Genomic DNA, 24,919 nt, shown 5'->3' with positions numbered 1-24,919 from the left:
GGATGTGCAGCATGCTTGAATCTGTCAACAGCTTTGCCTCTACAAGTACATCTAACTTCAGCAACCATGCCCATAGTTTGATATCTCATTTCAGACCCAGGTACAACTCACTGTTAGTGCTGTATGAAATCCCCTGTCAGCATCTGTGAATGTCAGACATTCCTTCCTGCACGCATGTCTTGTACACTTAGTACACTTAGCTTATAAATACTTGATTAATGATATTACTCAGACCTGAGAGACTTGGAGTGCCCCTGCCCTCCCGGCAAGGAATTAGACCAAATTAGACACTGGGGAGAGACCATTTTGATGCATTCCTCCAAAATTACCTCAGGCTATATTTACCCTGTATTCAGTGTGAAACATAAGACTTAAAGATGTTGATCTTAGCTTGATATTTAAAAAGCAGGGAGATTACGCCTTTGATGGTGTTGAAGCCAGCAGCATTGGCTTATATTATATAGTATTTATTGTCTATTATATGATTACTCATTGACTTTAGAAACATCATGTGTAAACTTTCACTTTTTTTAAAAAAAAAATGTCTTTTTATCAGTGGATTTTTCAACTGAAAAACTTGCTCAAGGTGAACTAAACATGTCACATCCTGGCTAAAAGTGAGTTTGATGTTTTTGGGAGTGTTGAAATGCACCACTGTAAAAAAAAAAAAAAAAAAATCAACCCAAAAAACAGAATTGTGAACAATAATCTATTCATCTTGATTATGTTATTTTCTTAATCAATTGTTTGAAGCCACAATTATGGTTGAAAACAAAATTCAATCAAGTGCCCAGCCCTAGCTCAGGGACACTTCCGCAGGGCAGATGCATGCTTTATGAGCTTGAAACAAAATTCTCTGACTGAAGTCCTCCCCAGGTTCATTATCTTGTAGCCTGTTTCCCTCCTGTGATGTTGCACCAGAACAGACAGAGTCACAGAGCCTGTCCTTAAACCTGCCACAGCTTATCATGGAAGTCAGCTCATCATGGATGATACAGCCTTCCAACTCCACTTAAGCTCGTCTCAAACTAACTCACCCAGTTTCCCAGCAGCATAACAGCACAATCACAGCTATTACAAGACGTGACTTTGGAAAAAATTCCTGAGTAATGAATGGCAAAGTACATGGGTAAGGGGAGGAAGGCAAAGAAAGCTAACTTGCAGTCTCGTGTCTTGCTGGAGGAGAAAGTTGGAACACACTCCGCGCAGCACTGTACATGACTGTTTGCTTGCCAAAGGGAAGCTGTAAAAAGCTGAAGCTGCAGCCTCACCCTTTAGTGTTTCTTCTTTGTGGGTGTATCACATTGAAATTACAGACCACTGTGCCACACAAGATAAAAAAAAAGTGTTCATTGTGATATGGGCCTCACACCATCCACACCCTTCTGTCAAACCACCATAAGGGATTGTCTACATAAAGAGAACAAATAATATATTGTTGTGGAATTCAGTTGGGGGTGAAACTGCAATAATCAGTCTCACTTTCCCATTGTATCACTGTCCTGGAATGTATGACAATAGGCTCTGCACTATAATAGGCGCTCCACTTTTATCATTCACTAATCCACCAAGAGTTATTTTACATTCTCAGTCAGTAGTTCAAACACTTGCCAGAGAGTAAAACAAACGTATGTCTATTTTTTAGAGCAACAAGAAAAATTCCAAAGTTATTATGTATGTGACAGTTAAAACAACTAGTTTAAATTGGGGGATAAAAGGCTTTTAAGCATGTAACTCTTCTGGTTTTGCGTTTGGGTGCAGGAGCTTTAGCAGCATTAGTGCAGTAGTCAAGTTTGGGAAAAAGAGCAGGAAATGGTCACTATTCCAACTGTCAAAGCCAAATCCCAAATGTGAACCAGCCGGTATAGCTAAATAAAGCTAGCAAGTCCCTCCAGTCCTGTGGCTGTTCTACAGATGCGACCTAATTTCCACTAAAACCACGTGCTATTGATTAGGGTGGTCGCCATGCGGCCTGGCACAGTAGCATATTATTTCTCTGAACTTATTTTACCCCACTATCTCTACATCAACCCCCCAAAAATATCCTGGAAAATACTTGGAAAAACAATGTTATGTAAGTTGAGGGCTTGTAATTGTAATGTCACTTACAAGTTTGTGCCTTTTGTTTTTCAGCTATGCTCTGGCAGATGAGGCGTACCGTTCACTGAGAGACCAGGACAAAGACCAGTGCATCCTCATCACAGGGGAGAGTGGGGCTGGGAAAACCGGTATGTAACCAAATGCTAACTACTTATTATCTTAAAGGGATAGTTTTGCTTTTTTGAAGATGGACTGTATGAAGTGCTTATCCATAGTCAGTGTATTACCTACAGTAGATGACAGTCGGTGTATCCTGACTTTGGACCCGCAATATCAGTTTGAGTGTGCACTATATAGGAATATTTTCACTGCTTCCCCTTGCCATCAGACAGTCCTTTCCGATGGGGGACTGAACTGAAACTGGAAGATACCTATGTTCTCTCTTCAAAGCCAGATTCCACTGACAAAATCAGAAATTTTACCTCGCTGACATGGGAGTTGCTGGTCTACTGCTGCCTCGATCAGTTAGTTTGTGCTATTGTGTAACGGATTCATGGAAATCACACAACACAAACATTAACTAACTGATCAAGGCAGCAGTAAATCAGAAACTCCCATGTTCTGCAAGGTAAAATTACTGTTCTTGTTAATGGAGTCTGGTGGCTTTGAAGAGAATGATATATTGACTTCAGTCCCCTGCCAGAAAGGGCTGTCTTACAGCAAGTTAAAGCGATAAAAATATTCTAAAAATAGCATATACTTATATTGGGGTTGATTGTTTTTTTACATGTTGTAAGTGTCTAAAATGTGTTTTGCTGCTGGCCCTGCCCACAGCAGTATATTCATTTGTTTCTGTGGTGGTGCTTCTGCCTACTTCTCCAAATGTGAGGCAAGCTGACCATCATATACTGTATGTAATAGACTGACTTTGGGTAAGTACCTCGTATAAAAGAAGAAGAAGAAGGTAGAGGGTAGAAGGTACATTTGTCCTTGATCCTGCTTTGAAAATTCCTAACCATCCCTTTAACGTCTGTGCATTCCAGGTGAAATAGAAATCTCTTTGTCAGGCAGTGTACTCTCTGGACCAGCATCACCCTGCTTCTGTAGTCTGTTACACACATTTATACCTTGGGTCTACACAGCACAAATGCACACCTTAAGGCTACTGATATCAGTAATGCATCTGTTCCTGGTAAGAACATGGACAGATCCTAATTTCTGAAAAGTTAAGAGAAAAAATTACCTTAAATGATACAAGAACATCTAAGAATAGTGATGGGTAATAGATGCCAGGAAGGTTAAAATGTGTCATCAGGCCTTCTTGTCTTTTCAACTCTTTGTGTTTGTAGTGCTGAACAGGCGTTTGTTTAAAGTGTAGTCAAAACTGCCGTAAGATAAGGATGTTATGTATAAAGCCAAGTGCAGATTTAGATTAGATGTACTTTTGATGCAATTTTTTTTCTTTAAAGATCATGTTGGAACATGAAATGTGATGAAACTTCTGTGATGACCTGTATATGAAGTAGCTGCAAAATGGTAGAGGTACACATATCAAAGTAGATCAGCAGCGTACGCATGGTTTCCAGGCTTACAGCATCCACTCTTTCCAGTTAAGAAACTTAAAAGCTCATGTCTGACTGTTTGTTGGACTAGAAATATCAAATGGGGCCTGCTGATGCTAGAGGCAGCTATGCTCCTGTCCCTGGTCCTTTATTTCTGTTGGTTTTTAAAATAATGCGGCCATGTTCAGGGGCAGTTTCACATACCTTACAGAAACCCAAGAGGAATGGAATTTCCTGGTCTCTGTTGGCAGTGCAGTGTCGCAGGTAAAAGCCATATTGAGTTGGCAGAGCACAAAATGTAGAAAAGCAGTCGCAATCGACTCATAAAATACCTTCCTGTAGAGTTAAGATACAGACACGCATTCATACTTAGAGTTTTAAACCATGACCCTTGCACTCACTTTCTTGGCTGAGTCAAGTATATACTAATGACTTTGGGGATTCCAGCCGTGATGATATATTATTTTTTCATGAGTCCTCTCCAAAAGCATTTATTGCAGTTTACTAGTGGCTAGACTTGATGTCGGTTGGAATCTCACCATCAGCTTCAAACTCGCATACTGGATTTGCATGTGTGCAACAGACCGTAAGTGTGGGAGTGATTCATAATCATGGAGTCCATTTGGTTCCAATTAAAACGTGGCCATAGGGTTTAAATCAGGGGGTGAGCAATATTGAAGACAAATAATTATATCAGCATTAACTACCACAGCATTATCTTTCTTTGTGAATATTTACTGAAGTCCTGAATATAATATGGCAAAAAAGTTCAAATTTGTCCCAATTTCCCATCAGCTGATCACTAGATTTGAAACAAAGGCACTGAGGGCAAGATAGATGCCAGCATGTTCATTCATGAACAAAAATGTTCCATCACAATTTTGTGGCTTGTTTTTTTTTTTACTCTTATTTAAAGGAACACTTTACTTAGATTCTTTTGGTGTGAGTTGTGGAATGTTGAGGATATCTGCTGTAGAGATGTCTGCCCTTTCGCCAAAATAATTGGAACTTTCTTGCACTCGGTTTGTGGTGCTCAAAATGGCATATCAGCACACAGAGGGGAGCGTGCTTCTACTGCTAGGTCACCTAGCACCGCTGAGGCAGCTAACAATACAGCCAAGCAGCAACCTACTCGAAAGTGCCAAAAACTGCAGCTCCCAGAATGGCCACTTGAGGCAGGCACCAAAACAGTAAATTCCCATAGAACCCGTGTTAAAAAGCCTGAGTTAACAGCAGAAAAAATATGTTTTGTTTGGTATAAAAAAAATATATATATTTTGGCCTCTTTGGTTAATTTCAACATTCATGACAACTGTATGGGGGTAATTTTTTAAAAAACTCACCTGTTTACATTTTATTAAGGCTTAAAGTTACGCCTATTTAAGGGCAAGGCCACTTGAGTGATAGGCTGTCTGCAAGGCGTCACTACACTGTGTGAGTAAGATCCAGCCCTCGCTCCTCCAAATCTCCAAAATGTCGAATTCACGTCACTGTAGCCACATCCAATATGTTATACAGTCTGTTGTTACAGCTCAGCTGGGGAGAATGCCATTAATGTTTCCATCTTGCATTGTCAAGAGCAGAAATATGTAACCAGGTCATGATTTCTGAAAAGAGACATTGTCGATAGGTTTTTAAAATGTTATTTGTCCTTTTATGGCTCTTTGAGAACCATAAGTGAGCGCCATCTATTTCCATTATATTGGAGAGAAAGCAGACATCTCTACGGCAGATACGTATCTCCAACAGTTGGCAGCTCACACCAAAACAATCTAGACTGATAAATAACAATAAAAGTAAGAGGCAAAATGTGTATTGTTGTTTTTGGAGTTAAACTGTCCCTTTATTAATTTATTTATTTAATGTTTATTTCTATGAGGACAAGTATACAGCATAAAACTAAGGTCACATACTGCAGCATTTATAGCCTAAGCTAATTTGCAATGCCCGTCCCTAGATGGGCCTTTAAAAATATATACATGATTCAATAACTACATAAAATATTGTATTCTGTATTCGGGTTAATCTGTCATTCAGCCCTAACTTTGTCTCTTTGTGTACTGCTGCACTGATGCCATATCCATTGCCTGTATTGATAATCTGATGCACTGTTTTCACGCTGAACCATTCACACATTGATCCCCAGCTGGAGTTCAACACAATTTAACAACTGAACTTTCCCTGTAGCACTTTGGCAGCAAACACCAGGAGCCAAGAAGCCACGCATCCATTTTAACAAAAGCAACTGTCAACACTTTATGAGACTGTCTATCATCCATACTTAACATTATAATCTCAGTAAGGAAATGCAGTGGTTCAGCAACAAAACAGACCCAGGACAAAGCAATGGAAAGCACCGCACTGTTTGACATATCATTTTTGCACTATGCACTCGCCTTTATTTGGGTTCTGTCAGCCTCTCATAGATATTAAAAACCTCACTCCAAGAAGCTGTTCAGCCAAGTCGAGGAGATAAATTTGGATTTCAGTAATCTCATCGGCCCCGAAGCTTTGTAGTGGAATAAGGCCATCAAAAATGTGCCCAACCCATCGATATGGGTCATTGACTTTCATGTCTGTTACTTTTACTCCATCTGGCTGCAGCTTCTATAGGAGCGAAGAGCTGTGACAAACATTATTATCAGATGCCAGCAATAGCGTACAGGAGATATAACACAGTTCTACAGTCTGCCAGAGATGACTGAAGTTTATTTTGCCACCCTTAGACATAAAACTGTGAAGATAAAGCAAGTGTATACCTTGTTACTCAGCAAAACAGGGACTCTTGATCTTTATATTCTTTTGCACCCCTCCCCCTACCTAAGCAAAATGTATGAGCCTGTCTGGAGCTGTCTGTATGCCCGACTCATCATCAGTCTGTACAGGCAGCTGCTGTCAAGCTCTTTTCTATCCGTGCTTGGCACATCACAAACATCATCAGTTCTGGGTCACTGTCATCTCAGCGGACAGGAGAGATGATCCCGACGCCAGCAGTCGTCCTACAAGGCTTGTCGCTCGTCTCAGACAGCACAAGATGATGCCTTTTGAGCCTGTGTCGCGGTTCTCATCCAGAAAATTATTTTTGGGGAACACACTTCACTCACAACACACTCCCTCAGATCAGCGTCTGCTCTGACACAGGACGTGGATAAACAGGGATCATCTACAGTACGTCAATCCAAAATAAAGTTGTTCCAGTGCGTCCTCTTGGTTCCCAGTGAAATCAGTCATTTGAATGATGATAATATGATGCAATAATGGTCAGCGTCTAACTGAACTAAGTGGGTCTCCATTATGAGGCCTCCTCCTCTACTATTTACCCCAGACTAATGAATGACCCACACCCTGCCTTAATGGGTATCGGGGGGAATGAGGTAAGGGGGATTTTATGTGGAATTGTGAGACGGGTGGGCACGTTGCACTTGTTCCTCTGTCATGTCTAGCAAAGGCTTTGGCCTAATATTTATCTGTGTGTCTCGTGTGTGTGTGTTCCAGAGGCCAGTAAGCTGGTGATGTCATATGTGGCAGCGGTGTGTGGGAAGGGCCAGGAGGTGAATAAGGTCAAGGAACAGCTGCTGCAGTCCAATCCCGTGCTGGAGGGTGAGTGAGCGCCATTCAAACTCAAGCTAATCCAGTGGCTGGATCGTCTGATGTTCACAGCGGAGCTTTGATTCTCTCCCTGAACTTGATTGAACTAGGCCCAAAACCTTCAAAACTTCATCAATTAGTGTCCTCAGTTCCCAAACACTTACTTAGTGTTGTTAAAAATAAAAAAGGTGAAGTCCTACAATGGTAAACTTGCCCCTGTCCCAATTTGGAACATGTTGCAGTCATCAAGTTCAGAATGATTGTATATTCACAAAAAAAACCTTGTGTTTATACGGTATTCAACTGAATATAGGTCAGTAAGAATTTACAAATCACTGCATTCTGCTTTTATTTAACTTTTACGTAGCATCTCAAATTTGTTGGAATTGGGGTTGTAAAATAAATAATAAATTACAGGGGAAATTGGATTTTAATCAGGCTCGGGCTCAACTGCTGCCATGGTATGGGTTTACATTAGGCTTGGACAGAAACCATACAAATTCTTTGAGGGTCGGGCCAGATTTTCTTGGCCCATACAAAGCTCCAGTTCACAGGCTTAAACGATTTCAATATATCTATATTGTATATTTGCAGCCCTCAGCTACCTGTCATCCGCCCTGCATTAAGCAGTTGTTTAATGGAGTTTTATGACAGTCTTGAATATATTTTCTTGGTTTTGGATTGCATTACAACCAGTGAAATACATTCCATCTCTTTGAAATTCCTGATAGTTCAATATACAGCGTAATAAGTCATACGGCAACTGCAAAACATAACTTTTAGATGTAGACACAGACAAACTCATAAACATGGAAATTTTACTGTCACAGACAAGTTAGCTGATCAGCAAAAATAACTTCAGGAGTCCTATAAATACTGTGCAACACACTGTTTTTATTTCCTGTCCTCCTCCAGTACACACAAACGCACACTGTCTCAATCCCACAGCTCAGTGCTGGCACAGAAACAGCTGTCTTTTAATTGGGGGCAGTGGACAGGAAATGCCCATGAATGATGAAGCCGTATGCCGGGGTTGAGTCGCTGCAGAAAACGCTGCACATCTGCAAGAGTTTAGCTCCCGCCAATCTAATTGCCCCAACGTGGAAATAGAGGGAGTGGGGAGCACAGTGACCGTGCTAAAACACATGTGTCTGTGTGTGTCTGTGTGTTGCTGTGTGTTGCTGTGTGTTGCTGTCTGTTGCTCTGTGTGACTTTGCTTTCTTTCTGAATCCTTATTGGTTTCGCTCTTTGTCATCCAGCGACACACGTAAAAGGACATCAATCAGCCGCTATCAGCAATTAAGCAGTCATGCTAATAGCGCTGTGATGCATGACTCAGTAATAGAATTTTAATGTAGGAACGTGGTTGGAAGCAAATTAGGTGGAGCTCTGCATCGGAAAGCAGTGTTCCTAAAATATATGCACATAACATGAGGTGTGCATATGCACACAAAAAAATTCATACTTGCCAGCAATAGCGTACACACTGCGTTTAAACATCCTGTTTGTTACTGTTTGTTTCAAAGCACTGGCACATATTGAAGCACTTTGACTTGAGCGTGGTGTGACAGCAAGGTTCAGCCCTTCCTAAGCCTGGAAAGCCCTGGTGCTTTGCTTAATCCATATAGAATTATGGGGGCTTCATCAGTACAAATAGCTTTGACATCCAGCCTGTATATGATTGACAGCTAGCTGGAGTGAGGCACAGTGTTAAGGATCATTAGTATTATTTGGAATATATTTGTAAACAAGCTTTGATTTGTTTTGATATTGTTGGCTATAACTTTTTACCAGAGGGATTAGTATGAATTATGCATGGGTTGCAATGTTTTCATCATTTCCCCATTATGATTTTTCCTCCCTTTCAGCCTTTGGAAATGCCAAAACAGTGAGGAATGACAACTCTTCCAGATTTGTAAGTATCCTCTTCAGAAGTGATAAACAAGTGTTGTTTAATTAGACGTTTGCTTCTCTAATGAGGCCGTATTTGCAAAAAAATTATGCACAGCTTGGATGTTTTCATTCAGGCTTCATTCAAGCTAGTCCATAATCCACCACTTTCATCTATGTTTTCTCTTTCCTTCAAAATAAGCCCCACGGTGTTTCTTAATTCCGTACTTTTGTGTCCCTATCTATATTTCTTTTACTTTCTATATACCGAGAATTTCTCATTTATGTGCTTGCGTCAGTCTGGCTCCTGCTAAATTAAACTTTGAGTAAGAGCTGCTATGTTATGCTTATTTTCTTCATTGCTGCAATTGGTTGAGCAGGATCAGTTCTCATGACAGTAACTCTGTCAAGACACTAGTTGGCATTAAGTAACAACAGCCTTTGTAACAGCTTGATGGTTTAAGCAAAGGCCCCCAGGGGTTTGTGCATATAAACTGGTTTGGTTATCAAACTGATGTTTCCTGTAGACACATGTCCTTTAGTGATACATGTTTGTACGTGTTTTACAGCAACATTAAATAGCATCCTTCTTGGGGCTCTTGTCACATGTGTGTTCTAATGTCTTTTCCGTATAATGTGAAGGCATATATCCTTACCTTACACCAGCCCACGCTCTGCCCTAAATTACAGTCTTGAACATTTGATATACTACACTCACACATGTTAAATGGCCTTTGTGAAAGCACTTTACATACAGCATAGAGGACAAGGCCTTTGACCAACACTGCTGTTCATCAGCTGCAGAGTTTGGTCACATGCAAATACAAACCAGGCATTCTGGACTATCAGTTTGTCTCAAGCAGCACCCTCCAGGGCTGAAAAATTAAGTGGCAGTACCAAAAACTGCTGTTCTTCTCTTGGCCACTTGAGCAGGTTTTCAGCACAAATAAACTGTGGCAAAAACAATTTTGATGTCTATAGCTGATTTCCCCATTCATGACACCTATACAAATTTTTATACAACTCACCCCTTTAGGGGCAAGATCTGGCTCTCAGTCTGATCCACCCCTCGCTCTTTTACAGCTCCACCCTCTCATCCAAATATGATCACTCCTAGCTCTGAAAATCCTACACGGCAACAGCCGAAATGCCAAACTCGAGGCTTTGAACTGTCCCTTCTTTTTACACATTCTGTGATTTGTCACTTACAGTTTTGTTTTCCACTCATCTGTCAGGTAACAAAATTACACTTGTTATCAGAAAGCTGAAGAAATCCAGTGCTTACCTCTCTGGCAGACATAGCATCATAACAATGATTCAGTGCATAGACAGATCCAGAAAACCAGTTATTTCCAGGCAGTAGCAGTATGAAAGGAGACGGGTGTGTTTTGCTTTTTGTTTTCCCAAGAGGCGCTCTCACACTTTCTGGCTGGGTATTTTCAGGGAGGCCCGATCCAGCAGCAGCCTGCTTCAGTTTCCTCCCTTATGACATGACATTGCATCAGATCACCTCTATCATTCTACCACTTGTGTTTGTGTGAATTTTCTAACATTAATGTTTATTTAGTTTCAAAGTTGTCAAAAAGTGAGTCAGTTTATGTGAAGAATTTCCAGTACATCCAAAAGTGTGATTGCAACACACAGTCCTTGTGCCAATAGACTGAAGACTTTTTTTTTTTCACTGTTTGTTTTAATGGAAACTGGTTGTACCAGCCAGTAGCAGCTAGCAATGTGCTTCAACTGCCAATGTACTTTCTCCCAATCCCAATTTTACACTACATTCAATCATCTTCACTGGAACAAACAAACACATGCCACTGCTTGGGCTTGCAGTTGTAACAGAGAGTATTATAAAGGATTATGCCCCTGATCTGTTTATATTTAGGTAACCTTGGTATAAACCTCTAGACAAGGACCTCAGGCCACCCCAGTAGATACCAGTTCATCATAGTGCCATCATTTTATTAGAAACCTTTGAATCAAACTGTCACTTAATTTTGCTGAGTGCAGCAGGCTTATTGAGTTTGGCTTGAGCCCACTCACCAGTGGAGCTTGGCCTGCTCTGAGGACCTGTCTGCTATTAATACATCAGAGGGGAGGGAAAAAAATCAAATACACAGGACTCTATGTTCCAACATCCAAGTTTTAGACAGAAGGAAAGAGGGGGCTTGAAATGTTTTGTTTTATTCCTCCAGAAGTAGACAGAACTTGGCATAGTGGAGGGGGGGCTTTCCCTCCGCAGAGGCCAGTTATTTCACAGCAGTTTGTGATTGGCAGCTGGTGCTGTATCCGAACTTGAATGGAAGATGGGCTGCAGAGATCCTCAGTGTGACCTGAGCTGAACTCATGAGCTGAGTTTCAGACCTGGATTACTGTACCGTGTATTTTAAAGTTGTATAAGTTCAGGTCTAACTGTTGTGCTCTGATCCACAGGGAAAGTATATGGACATTGAGTTTGACTTCAAAGGAGATCCTCTGGGTGGAGTCATCAGCAACTGTGAGTAGTATATACATGAAATTGTCCTTAAAATTAACGATATCTGCCATATTTCCTTAATTTTCATGGTATTTCATGGTCAAATTTGTGCCATCTTGTTGTCATTTGTCTCTCAGCAACAGTTCAGCAGTGCAAATAGACCTAAAAGAGGTCCTATCCCAATTTTATTTTTTAAAGCAGTCTAAGTGTCTACACTGTAAAATCTGACAAGTTGATCTTACTTAAAATAATCTTTAAAACTGATTTCCTTAAAAAGGGAAAGTAAATATAACTATTAATCTTGATTTATGTTTACTTCATTTCTCTTTGTTAAGTTTACATAAGATTTAGCTGTATTTACTTAATTTTGTGAAGCTGTTGCAACTTGAATATGACAAGTGAAATTAAATCAGTCTTTGTAATCCAATATAGTCTGACTTAACTTGATTATGACATAGAGGATTTCATCAATGATGAATTTATGAGATCTACAGATATCATACAGATATCTACAGATATATAGCAAAGTAAACTTGGTTTACTTAAGTTACTAAAACTTTGAAAGAATGATTTTTAATGATTTTTAAGTTGGAACAACTTCACAAAATTCAGTAAATAAAACAATTTAAAGTAAATTTAACAATTAGATATAATATAAACATTAATTTAAGACTAACAGTTATATTAACTTACTTTTTCAAGGCAGTTTCCTAGATTTGTTGGAATAGAGTCAACTTTTCAGATTTTACAGTGTATTAAAATTGCAAATTTTTGAGTTACAGTTAAACATTTTTACGAAACCCTTAAATTGATTGTTGCTTTATTGAAACCAATCTCACCACCAGACTGAACAGAATGCACCCCTCCACCCACATTTATTCTCAGCACTTTTCTCTGTTATCTTGCCTGCGTTCACATTATTGTGTCTGGGCTGACTTCTCCGCCAAAGGTCACAGAAACAAAGAGAGGAGCCGATGGCTGAGACACAAATGAACCTCTGTCAGTTGGCTCGAGTTAGTCCAACACAAGGGACTGTCTGTGAAGACCAGCCACTGACATGTGACTGCTTCAGACAGGGCTGGCTGTTTGGCTGGCTGGCTAGAAGGATGAGGATGCTCTTGCAGGACAAGCCTGGATGGATTTCTCTTCACCCCTTAGCTCATTATTTTCCCCCTATACATCCGTTGAGCCCTCATTGCTTCCTGCAACTGAGATTAGATAGCTGTAGCCAATTCTCTGCAGCTTTAATGATAGAGTGGTGAGGAGTTTTTGGCAGCCAGACAGCTTAAGTCAAAACATAACAGGATATTGTTCCCACATTGCTTCTTTAAAGTGTGTTTGCTTATCTAAGGGAGAGGGGACATGTTGCAAACAGAGCATGCAGTAAAGATGTGGACGTACTGTCGCTACCGTGACGTCACCCAGAGTTTCTGGACTTCCGTTTTGAAGCTTTGAATCTGGCACTTTGGCAGTCCCCTTATTGTTTTTTTGGAGCCAGAAGTGACCATATTTGGATGAGAGGGTGGGGCTGTGGAGGAGTGAGGGGTGGATCAGACTGAGAACCAGGGCCTAGTTGTTCAGAAGTAATCTGGTCGGATTTTGTCTACTGGCTTGGATCAGATCATGAAAATGGGTTCAAAAGAAAAACAGATTGTGAAACCTGATGAGATCATTGAATCCAGTTTTGGTTGTGTTTGGATCTCCTTTAGCATTTATTTTTAAAAACTTTTTATTAGGATTGGGGTACCTTTTATCTTTGGCAGCACCTATAGCGATCTGTTGTGTTTGCAATCCGTTTGTTAGTAGACTGCCTATATATAGTCCCATGTAAAGTACTGTATATTTGGATTTGGTAATCTTGAAAAATGTGTATCTAGGTGAACCAATCCAGGGTTGCTTTAAAAAACTGGCACAAAGGTAGGATGCATTAGCTGATACCGGTAACCTGGCGCCTGTGCCATGAGAACTGAAAGCACATGGTGAAAGGGTCAAAGTTCAAAAATATAAATATGGAAAATATGGACAAGATCACTTCAGAAGTACACAGTGCCATGGATTAATTTTATCCTGATTGAGCTTTGGTATATGATTTGTCACAAGGTAGCCACACCCTCAATCATACCTATCTTTACTGTCTGTATTATTAAGACCCTAAACTCATTAGAAAAATATTTACAGAGGCCATAAATCAATTGAGAAGTAGGGTCATTTTCTCATTGGAACCGGCCATTAGGAAGAATACAGGTTTAAGGCACTTCCACATGGCTTCATTTCTACACCTGGAGGCTATGTCCACTTCTTTATGCAGTCTTTGTAATAGATGCTGTTCAGGATGCTTGACTGCAGAAAATGGGAAGCTTTGGCTCAAAAAAAGCAATAAAAAGATGACTGAAGGGTTTGGCTGGACACGCTGTGAAAGGTCACCTCAGTCCCCTCCGGATCAGAATAATCTGACTCTACATAGACCTAAAACAAATGGGACCAGATATATTAAAAACATTCAATAAGACACTGGAACGGAGGAAGTGGCTCTTCAGTGGTATTGTTCCTACCCCCCTCTGTTGACCGTGGCTCTGTATTGCTGCTGTCAGCCACTCAGTCCTGGATGTTGTATTATTAATGCTTCAGCTCTTATAGAGTCACATATGTGATTCATGGCCAGTGGGTGCCACAGATTCACATTCAGCCTGATCCCACGGCTAACTTGACAGACCCAGGTCTCTGTGTAGGGCTCTCTGGTTAGGTGATCACAGCCTATCCACAGATGCAGTGCAAAGTGGCACTTCTGTCCTCTCAGCACCCACAGACTGGTGAGTCACAGTTTGTGAAGTCTAAAGATTGACAAAGCCAAGAGCAGTTCTTTTTTCTTTTTTTTCCAGAGTTGGAAATTTAACTGGGGTTAAAATGGCAGTTCATGTGGATTTTTTTTCCCCCCTGAAGTGTGCAGCATAATGTAAACTCTCCTAAAATAAAATGTTTTCTAACCAGACAAATTAAATGCTATTATCCAGCCTGACTGGCAGTGAAGAGCTGCCTCAGATGCTGAGCTCTGCTGTTGGTCTTTAATTAAATCATAGTCAGCCTGATGCTGTGAGCAGATGACAGGGTCCCTTTTAATCAGGTACTGTTGCACTTGGTCGGCCGCCCAGGAGAAAGGGCTGACGTTTGATATCCTAGTGCGGTTCCTTCTCTGTACACTTCCTGTAGTGTGTTTATACACTCACAAATAATCACCAACATTGGCTTGGTCACCTTGGCAACTTGAATACATACAGTGCTTTGAACCAGGAGGCCATCTGAGCTGCGTACAGATGTTGGGCATCTTTAGTGTTCGCCACAGCAGGTCAGCCCCATATTTACTACTCAAGGACATCTCAGTGAGTTGCCATAGAACCGGTCCTGTGACAACTATTGTTAGTCTTTTTTTGTGATGTGTCATTGTTTCCTTCTGTTGTCCTTTACTCTTTTAGATCTGCTGGAGAAGTCCCGTGTGGTGAAACAGCCAAGGGGAGAGAGGAACTTCCACGTCTTTTATCAGCTCTTGTCCGGAGCCTCTGACGACACACTCAGTAAGTTGTAAAAATGCTGGAATGCATTGAATTAAGGCATCAGTGTGTCTTTTAAATAGTGTGGAAAAGGGGGAATTTAAAGATGAAAGGGTGGCTTGATCTGAGAGAAACGGCTGTTTGAAATACTGGAAAAATTCAAATCCGCCCTCATCATCAGCCCAAACCACTAATCTTGGGTCGTGATATATTTAGCCTGATTGCCAAGAATAACTTCGGCTCTTAGGATATACATACATCTGCTCACAGGAAGTAATGAATCAAACTTCAGAAAGAGACCTGCTATTGTTGGATCTTCTGCCTCATTTGATTTAGGTGTCTCACACCAGACTGGGATGGTTAACATGAACATGGAGTTTGTGTTCCCTTCTTCCAGTTTTGAATAGGCCTAAATGATAGGGAGAAGATTAAATATCACAATGTCTTTTTGCCTCCACACTGGCAATAGCAGTGTCTGGGAGCGTTGGGTTTTCAGAAAGTCCGTCCATCCCATTCTGGTGAATGTAGTATCTCAAGAAGACCTTGAGGGAATTTCTTCAAATTTGGCACAAACATGCACTTGGACTCAACAATGAACTGATTATATTTTTGTGGTCAAAGTTCAAGGTGACTGTGACCTCCCCTGTCTCAGGTTTAGGGCACTTCCATATGGCTTCATTTTTCTAGACCTGCAGGCTATATCCGTTTCTTTGTAATGGATGCTGTTTAGGATGCTTTACTGTCGAAAATAGGAAGCTTTGGCTCAAAAAAGCAATAACAAGATGACTGAAGGGTTTGGCTGGACACGCCGTGAAAGGTCACTTCAGTCCCCTCCGGATGAGAATAACCCGACTCTACACAAACCTAAAACAAATGGGACCAGATATATTAAAAACATTTAATAAAACACTGGAATGGAGGAAGTGGCTCTTCAGTGGTTTACCCTCTCTTTTGACTGCAACTCATTTTACATGGACTCATTTACATGGATAAATTGATAAGATATTGGTGGTCAAAGGTCACATTTTCGTGAACATTAAAGAATACTGTAAGGGAAATTCCTCAAATTTGGCACAAATGTCCACTTGGACTAAAACATGAACCGATTAGTGTTTGTGGTCTAAGGATTGCACATAACTGTAGGATAGCATGTGGTGCTTTCGCAAAATGTTTACACAATGAGATTTTAGATAAATAATTATCAGTAATGTGGAAATAACTAAGTGGGTAAAGGTAAATAACAGAGAGAACAGTCTGGTAACTTCAGAAAATTACATCAATTTGCTGTAATGCAGCCTTTAAATCCAGGAAAGGACAAAAATTTTCAAAATCTAAAATGATAACTCGTGTCATATTACACTATCAATATAAAACCATACATTGCCCAGCCATAGTTTTGAATTTACTGTTTGTATTACTTATTCCAGACTGTCATCTGGAAGTGCCAGCATGCCACACTATTTTAAAGCCTTACATAAATATTTCTCAGCAGGATTGCAGCTGCACCAAACACATGGCTGATGCATTAATGACCCAGTCTTCCTGCCTGACAAACAGTACAGAGAACAAAAGGCTCAAATGTGGAAACGTGTTCCCCCTATTTGCTTTTCTGTGGACAGAGGGCATTGTTTTTATGTCCTGAACACAGCAGAACAAAAAAAAAAACGACCATTGACTCTAGAGCACACACACATCACAGGGGCCTGATTCAGCTGTAGTTAATGCAGCCACTAATGAAATCCGACACATGCACACACCAGAGGAATAGATTTCTTTGCTACTAGATAGGGGGGCTTTAACGAGGGCTATTTGATCTCCCAGAATAGTGTTCACAGCCGAGAGCAGGCACTGTGTTGAGATTGTGTTTGGAGTGACAGTGGCCTGAGGGTCGAACAAATTTGTATTAAGGCATGGGTGTCATATTTGAACCTTGAAGAATGCTGCTTATAACATCATTACATGATGTTTTTTTTTTTGTTTTGTTTTTTTATCAGGCACCAGCTGTGTGAGTGTAGTTATGTAATTTACATTCAGTGTAAATAAGGCTTAAATTACATTTAGCCAAGCAGCTGTAAACAAATGTAGTTTAAAGAGCAACCACATGTTTTGTGTGTCACAGAGAAGCTGAAGCTGGATCGTGACTTCAGCAAGTACAACTACCTGAGCCTGGACTCTGCTGTGGTCAATGGGCTGGATGATGCAACCAACTTCAGGACAGTCAGAGTGAGTAGTACATACACATGTTTGTCTTAGTGATATTAGACATTATCCCAATTTAGACATAATTCCAGTTGATGTTTTAAGAATAATGCTGAGTAATTGCTGGGCAAAGGTAGAAATTGTCGCACTTTTTCAGGATTTTACACACAATGTGACGGCCTGCCACATTTAAAACATCTGCTGCCACAAATAGATTTTCTATTGTTGGAGGTGGACCATTCATTAAGTACACTGTACCATTTGGTTATTCATTGCACCACACTTGGAGCACAGAGCATACTCTGGGCACAGATGGAGCAGCAGAATGTCAGGCACATTAAAAAGTAAAACTTGACCATTCATTCTGCTGGGTCTGAAGCTTTTTTGTTGCTTTTACTTGCAACAGCTGATTATCTCATCCATCGATCTGATCTTATCAGCTGATGTAGATCGACAGATCCATTATCCACCCTGCGAGTCACAAGTTGCTGCTGATGAACAAAAGAACTCATGGAGAGCTCCGCCTCCGTAACGTTCACAGACCCACAAAATCCTCAGAATTTATAGAGGGGACACAGAATGATGCAAAGCAAGACAAGTGCATATAAAAGGGAAAAAAAGACAGTAGTGAGGTGTCAAAAAAGAAGTCCTAATGACAGTTTTGTAAATGGACTCTCACAAAACCAGACAAACAAGAGCACACAACAAGCAGCGTCATGCTCCAGACTTTCCTTTGCATCATGCCGAGATAATCTAAATCCTGCACAGAGGGCAGAGGCAGTCTGATTCCTCCTTATCTCCTGGATTAAACAAACCAACAGAGCTCAGATTATAAAAGTCCATCTTCTGGGTTGTGATAACACTTTACACCACTCTCCCTCCCACTTGTTGCAAAACCAGGTGGACTTTGAACTTAACCTGAACTTGAAAGTGAACCTGAACTACTAGTTTTGCATTGATTAAACATGGGAAATTCCATGTGTAGCATTTAACAAAATATCAACAATGATTCATCTTGTAACAGCACAGTTGCAGCAGTATTTCTTTGTGGAGAACCACAGGAGACAGGACAGCTGCTTCCTTTTATTTAATAAGTCTGTGCACATACATGAAGGATCTTGGCCAAATTTACATTGCCACTACTGCTTGTCCTTACTGACGGTGACACATAGGATGTTGTGTCTATAAGAGACTCTTGATACTGCAGCTGATTGTTATCAATCTTGCTCCAGCATACTCCACTCAGCTACTGTATGAGCCTTTACAGGCTGCTCTATCCCTTGTTTCCTTGCATTTCACATCCTGCTTCTCATCACCTCTCACATTGAGTTTTCACAGTATTCCCCATACAGCTGTGTTTCAGCACCGGAAACACAAGGGGACATTCCCACTAAACAATGAGTCACTCCACATGGCCTTGTTTATTATAAAACCAGACAGCCACATTTCTTCCCTTAAAAAAATAGTGAAATGTTTAGTTCAAGGGTTACAAATTTAACATTAAGTTGCAGGTTTTTGTAATACAATAATCTCAAGCAGATGACTTCGTTAAAGGTCCAGTGTGTAAGATTTAGGAGCATTTAGTGGCATCTGGTGGTAAGGATTGTAGATCGCAACAAGCTGAAATTTCTCCCAGTTAAAATTCCTTCAGTGTTCATTGTTCAAGAGGTCTTTACCAGGAGCCCCATTACCTGCAGAGGTCTCTTTCTCTCCAAAACAAACAGACCTGGTGAATTAAACTGGTAAAATCACCGAATAAAGTAGTATCATGTTAAAAATCAGTGTTTTTCCAGCACTACTTGTCCCCGAGGGACTTCTAACTCTGATACCCAAATGGTTCTATATAATGTCTGTGTTTGGTTTGTCTACTCTGGGCCACTATATAAGCGTGGTGGTGCAACATGGCAAACCCCATGGATGAGCACCCTATTTAGATATGATTTTGTCATTCTAATGAAAACACAGCAATTCTTATTTTCAGGTGATCACACACTAAACAAAAACATACTCATATTATTTTCCATTTCTGCAAATATATTCACCAAAATCCTACACACTGGACTTTTAATTGTCTGATTTGTGGAGAATATTGTCATATTTGTCAATTGTATGATGGACTGCGATTAAGTTCAGGGCATTCAAATATGTAATTGGGTGATTTGCTATTTTTCATGGGTAGATTGAGCTGAAATGTTTCGTGGATTTTTGTTGGTCTCCTCTTTCCTTGGCATCTGCGAATTATGTAAATCAGTATGCTTAGTTCAGCTTGGAGTCCCTTAAAATAGAGACCTCAGTCTAATGCAACTGTTCTCTTGAATTATAGGTTTAAAAAGATGTGGTGATGTGGTTGGCTCAGCTTATTGACTGACGCAGCTCTGCCTTGTTCAATCTTCTTTTTCCTCATTTGACTATTCCAATTCATTATCATGACAAACACCAGTTCCAGGCTGCAATAATAATGATGTGTCAGCCTCATAGTACTGGTGTGTTTGTACTCTCATAAACATGTCACATCACAATGCATTTATAGCTTAGTTCCCCTTTGCAACCTTGTGTTTGTGCTTCTTAATAAGGTTCAAAAACATCAGCTGATGTGTGGCTCGTTGATTTTTGCCCTCCCAGAATGCCATGCAGATCGTGGGCTTCATGGAGGACGAGGTGCAGGCGGTGCTGGAGCTGGTGGCAGCCGTGCTGAAGCTTGGCAACATTGAGTTCAAGCCAGAATCTCGCTGTAATGGCACCGACGAGAGCCGCATCAAAGACAAAAATGGTGGGAATCCCTGATTCTTTAATAAGTCATTTTCATATTTAGTGATTTGGCTGCCTGATGTAGTCGTCAACAACTAAGCTGTCTGGTACTGCTATTAATTTTATTAATAATATTGATTGTATTAATTTGTTAAGTTTATTTTTATTTTGATAATTTCTCGTAAATATTTTTACATTTACACCTTTTGACCCAAATGCCCAACTGGCCCAATGTGAAGCCGCTGCCCTCTATTGGTTGCTTTGATCTCCCCTGCAGTTGTCCTAATACCTAATACATATTTATATTTTATGATTTGGCTGACAAGAGCTGTTTGTGCTGTCATTCCCTGAGCTGTTCTAGCTGTTCTCTTTAGGCAAATATTATATTTACATATTCCCCTCTATGACACTGGCATGGTCTGTGTTAGTGTCACTTTTGCTAAGAATATGCATGCAGTTTTTTTCATATGAACCACTGGGGTTTGGTAAATATACAAAAGAAAAAATAAGACTGGTATTATAAATGAACAGCTAATTGGATTACTTTTTAGAAAAACTTATTTCTTAAATTGTATATGGAGTAAAATGCATTATAATTAGGTTCCAATTTCTTCTTGCTCTAACTGATATTTTACTTTTGGGGGTATTTTATGCATCACTGTGAGGGAAGCACTGTGTGTTCTTGCATGTGTGTTTGTGCATGTGTTACAGTCAATTTGTAAGAAGCCTAACCAGCCACCATATTGATTTACATTCTCAAAAGGGAAGCGCTGCATATTTTAAGCCAGCTTTGTGTCTCTGCAGTGAGGGCAGTTAGTGCAGATGATTGGTGTTTAAATTCCCTCAGTGCTGCCCAGTGCTTTCTGCTCATCCGCCAGCAGAGTTTCCTGGGTTTCGTGTCATCTGGCATACTTTAACTGTTCTATGAGTGGTGGGCTCTGAGCAAAGGGAGGTTGAGAAGTAATCATTTGCATTTAATGTTAATACCCATGTTGCAGTGATGCAGAGCTGGTTGAAAATTGGCTTAATTGACACACTGCTTGAAAGATCCAAACCAGACACTTTCTGTCATTTTCTCTTGCCAGTCTCCTCTCTTCATCCCATGCTATTTTCTCTTTCTTCCTCCATTTTACTATCTGTGACATCAAATAATCTATTTTGAGGTGCACGGGTTACAAGAGTTTCTTGAGAAATCATTTTAGTTCTACTCAGAAGTATGTCATTTCCCTTTATTCCTACAAAAGTGGTTTCTTCATTGTCTGTGTTTTATCTTTGCAGATTTGAAGGAGATGTGTGAGCTGCTGGGGACCGAACAGTCAGTGCTGGAGAGAGCGTTCAGCTACCGCACAGTGGAGGCAAAGATGGAGAAAGTGTCCACTACCCTAAATGTGGCCCAGGTCAGAGAGAAAGTTCCAAATCTGTCTGCACCAGTTATTCCAACGGATAACTGTTATGCCTATGCATAACTGCCCCACTTGTATTGACATTAACGGGCACACACTCACACTCACAGCGCATAAAAAGATAAAGGGTCATTTCTTCCCCCTGACTTGCTCCTCCGGCTGCCGACTCTCATCCATGTCAATGCTACATGAAAAACTCTCTATTATAGATAAGCCATATTCCTCCTGGAATTTCAAATGTAGGTCATATTTTAGAGGTTAGTGAGTTCACTCAGACTGTTCATGTGACGTGGATGCAGCAAACGAGGGTTGTGTGTGTCTAAAAGCAGAAGGGGAAAAAGTTGAGAGAATTAACCTGACCTCAGAATAATGATTCACAGTGTTTATGAAAGACTTGAAAACCCAAGTACTGGTTTTAAGGATTTTTTTAAAGGACTCTGTGTATGCAGAGATGCAGTAAAAATGCATTCATCCCTTTTCATTAACAGCAATGTCTGTTTCTGTCTTTTACAGGCCTATTATGCCCGAGATGCCCTTGCCAAAAATCTCTACAGTCGTCTGTTTAGCTGGCTAGTTACTAGGATCAACGAAAGCATTAAAGTAAGTAATTTCCAGAATCTGTTGTATATTATTAGTTCCTTTTTTCATAATAGGTTAAACTAGCAGTATATCCCTTCATAATATACTTCTAATATTAACAATATTGTCTCCCTGCAGGCACAAACTAAAGCTCGCCACAAGGTCATGGGTGTGCTCGACATTTATGGCTTTGAGATATTTGAGGTAAGACAAAAGGCAGATGAAACCCCTGCTTTCTTTGTTTTAGACCACAAGGACAGAATCTGACCACCCAAACGTCATATTACATTTAAAAGGATTTGGCCCCGGGCTGTTTGTGTGCCTGTTTTGGTACCTGAGAGGAGCTTATCAACAAAAACTGCTGGCTGATAAAACCAAATTCACGTCAGATTAGTTCAGCTTTATTGCTCCTGGGGCTGAAATTATTGTTTGTGGCAAGTTGATTTCGACACTACATTCAGCATTTCATGGTGTAAAAATGGCAAAATTAAGGAAAGGCTCAAAACAAGGGAAACACATCATATGTTATATGTTACACTGTCAAAGATATGACACAGTGTACAGCATGTCTTTGTTACATGGGTTTTACTGTTCCATGATGTTAATAATTACAGAGTCCAGCCATGTTGGCATCTCTATTCATGTTAATAATTATGTGCATGCAAACGCACGTGAGAGTTTGAGTGCACTGACTAAATGGAGATTGAATAAATATCCCCTTTTGCTTAATGCCTACAGTCCCCCTCCCTACATATGTTCATGTCTTTTTCATATCCCTGCTTGTTCACCTCACTCACTCTCAAGTTCATCTCCTCTCACTGTCGTGTTGTGTCTGGGTCACCAGGATGGAGTAAGTAACACCTGCACCGGCCTGTTTGCTGTGCCAGTGTGCATGCTGTGATCTAAACCACTTAATTCAGCTCCTCGTTAAAGACGATTCAGAGGCTACCAGTGTGCAGCATAGCCGCACGGCTGAAACGATGCAAAAGAAGCCTTTGCATCCTTTGAATCATGACATAACACTCATTTGCCAGTTTATTAGGCACACCTAGCTAAAACTGATGCAGAGTAATACAACAGCCCTGCGACAAAGGCTACATACATACATTCATTCATTCAGAGGTGTTGAAGTTTATGATTATTGTGGTAGCTGTAGTTTGTAGTGCTGTTGAATTTTATTGCATCATGCACCAAGAGGCGTTTCTAATATTTTGACTGCTTAAATGTGGACTTATTACGAGGGATGGGAATCACCAGAGGCCCCACAATACAATATAATCAAGATTATTTAGTCACAATACAATATTTTTGTGATTTGTAACTTGTTGCAATATGTTGAGTATTGTAAAAACATATATTGAGATTTATCACCTCTTTTCCAACTGTAAATCATGTCCCTAAAGGAAAAATTGTCAATATCTGTTCTTACCAATAAGATAAAGTGTTAAAGATTAGGTTTCTTACTCCAGTGATATAGTGAACTAAAAAAAGCAATTGATTTTATTATTCTAGTAGGCAACCAAAACTTTAATGTGTATTGTAGTATAAATTATTTATATCATTTAAAAAAATACTTTGTGTCCGTGTATCAAAACATAATGTAGCACATAATATTGTGATACTGTGCTGTATCAATGTTTTTCCCTCATTTCTACTCTTTTAAAATGATTGAGTTATTGTGATGAGCTCTTGTATTAAATTGCAATACTTTAGGCTAGGCGTACCTGATAAACTGGCTATTAAGTGTGTTGCTGCTGTAGTCAGTGTCTGTGGTTCCTCGTTATGAACAGATATTAGTGTAAAGAAATAGTTGACTATTTTGGAACATACATAATTCTCTTTTTTTTCCCAAGAGTTGGATAAGAATTTTGATACCACTTTCTTGTTTGGATGGCCTATAAAGCTACAGCTAGCAGCTAGTTCACATAGTTTAGTTTAGCTTAGCTTAGCATAGCACAAAACCTAGAAAACAGGAGGAACATCCAGCCTGGCTCTGTCTTAAGGTAGTATGAACTATTTTTGGCTGGGAGCTGGAGCAGTAACTCTCTGCACACAGCCAAGAAAAAGTCTCACCCCATTTTCTTTGTACATATTGTACTAATGAGATGTTAATTAGTTAACTCTCGAGAAGCTCATGTGCAGGGTTTTTTTCTATGGACAGAGCCAGGCTAGCTGTTTTCTCTTGCTTCTTCTTCTTGATATGCTAAGCTAAGCTAAGCTAATAGTCTCCCAACTCTCTTGGGAAAAAAAAAAATGAATAAAGGTATTACCCAAAGTGCTGAACTATTCCTGTAACAGATACAGATTAGGGCAATGCTTTCAGATGTTTTGGTAGTCAAGAGGTCATTTAACAAACTAATAATACTGAGAACAGTGCAGGTGTTAGTTTATTTTGACAAGATGTGGCAATTTCTTGACCTTGAACTACTGCTATAATATACAGGAGGGATTTAGCAAAAATGAGTGGAAATGCCTTTTAGGCCCAGTCCTCCCTGTAAGTATGACAGGAAACTATTTCTCCCTGGAAATGTTGATTTTAAACTCATAACATTTACATTAAAATGTATTAAATACTAAATGCCTTCTTTTGGGCGAGTGAATCAACACCTTTGAGAAATGTGAAAATTTACTTCAAACAGTTTTAAGAAGGTGGCTTCGTCAAGCTGCTTTAAACAGTTTGTCAGCTGAAATATTTTAGGGTAACAGTACTGTCAAAATTCAGTCTGGTGTCTGCTGCCACTTGGGTGTAGACAAGCTATTGAGTGTGTGTGTGTGTGTGTGTGTGTGTGTGTGTGTGTGTGTGTGTGTGTGTGTGTGTGTGTGTGTGTGTGTGTGTGTGTGTGTGTGTTTATTAGGGGTGAAGATGACCTTTTGGTTTCTCAGTAAAAG

At 40.1% G+C, this 24,919-nt stretch overlaps 1 protein-coding gene across 9 annotated transcripts in view; it reads left to right on the top strand.

The window, feature by feature from the left end:
• The window catches only part of myo1b (myosin IB), an 85,186-nt gene that overhangs the window by 36,375 nt on the left and 23,892 nt on the right, over positions 1 to 24,919 (top strand). For all 9 annotated transcript variants that reach the window (XM_042495220.2, XM_042495223.2, XM_042495221.2 and 6 more), the window contains exons 4-13: positions 2,134 to 2,228; positions 7,098 to 7,202; positions 9,059 to 9,105; positions 11,514 to 11,577; positions 15,027 to 15,125; positions 17,221 to 17,324; positions 19,923 to 20,070; positions 21,327 to 21,445; positions 21,965 to 22,051; positions 22,169 to 22,234. In XM_042495220.2, coding sequence (XP_042351154.1) covers positions 2,134 to 2,228; positions 7,098 to 7,202; positions 9,059 to 9,105; positions 11,514 to 11,577; positions 15,027 to 15,125; positions 17,221 to 17,324; positions 19,923 to 20,070; positions 21,327 to 21,445; positions 21,965 to 22,051; positions 22,169 to 22,234 — 934 coding nt within the window. The remainder of the gene's footprint in view (positions 1 to 2,133; positions 2,229 to 7,097; positions 7,203 to 9,058; positions 9,106 to 11,513; positions 11,578 to 15,026; positions 15,126 to 17,220; positions 17,325 to 19,922; positions 20,071 to 21,326; positions 21,446 to 21,964; positions 22,052 to 22,168; positions 22,235 to 24,919) is intronic.

Source organism: Plectropomus leopardus, chromosome 10, assembly GCF_026936395.1.
Source record: "Plectropomus leopardus strain MGB_pleo_1.0 chromosome 10, ASM2693639v1, whole genome shotgun sequence".
NCBI classification, from domain to species: Eukaryota; Metazoa; Chordata; class Actinopteri; order Perciformes; family Serranidae; genus Plectropomus; species Plectropomus leopardus.
This window is presented reverse-complemented; position numbering and strand designations above follow the sequence as displayed.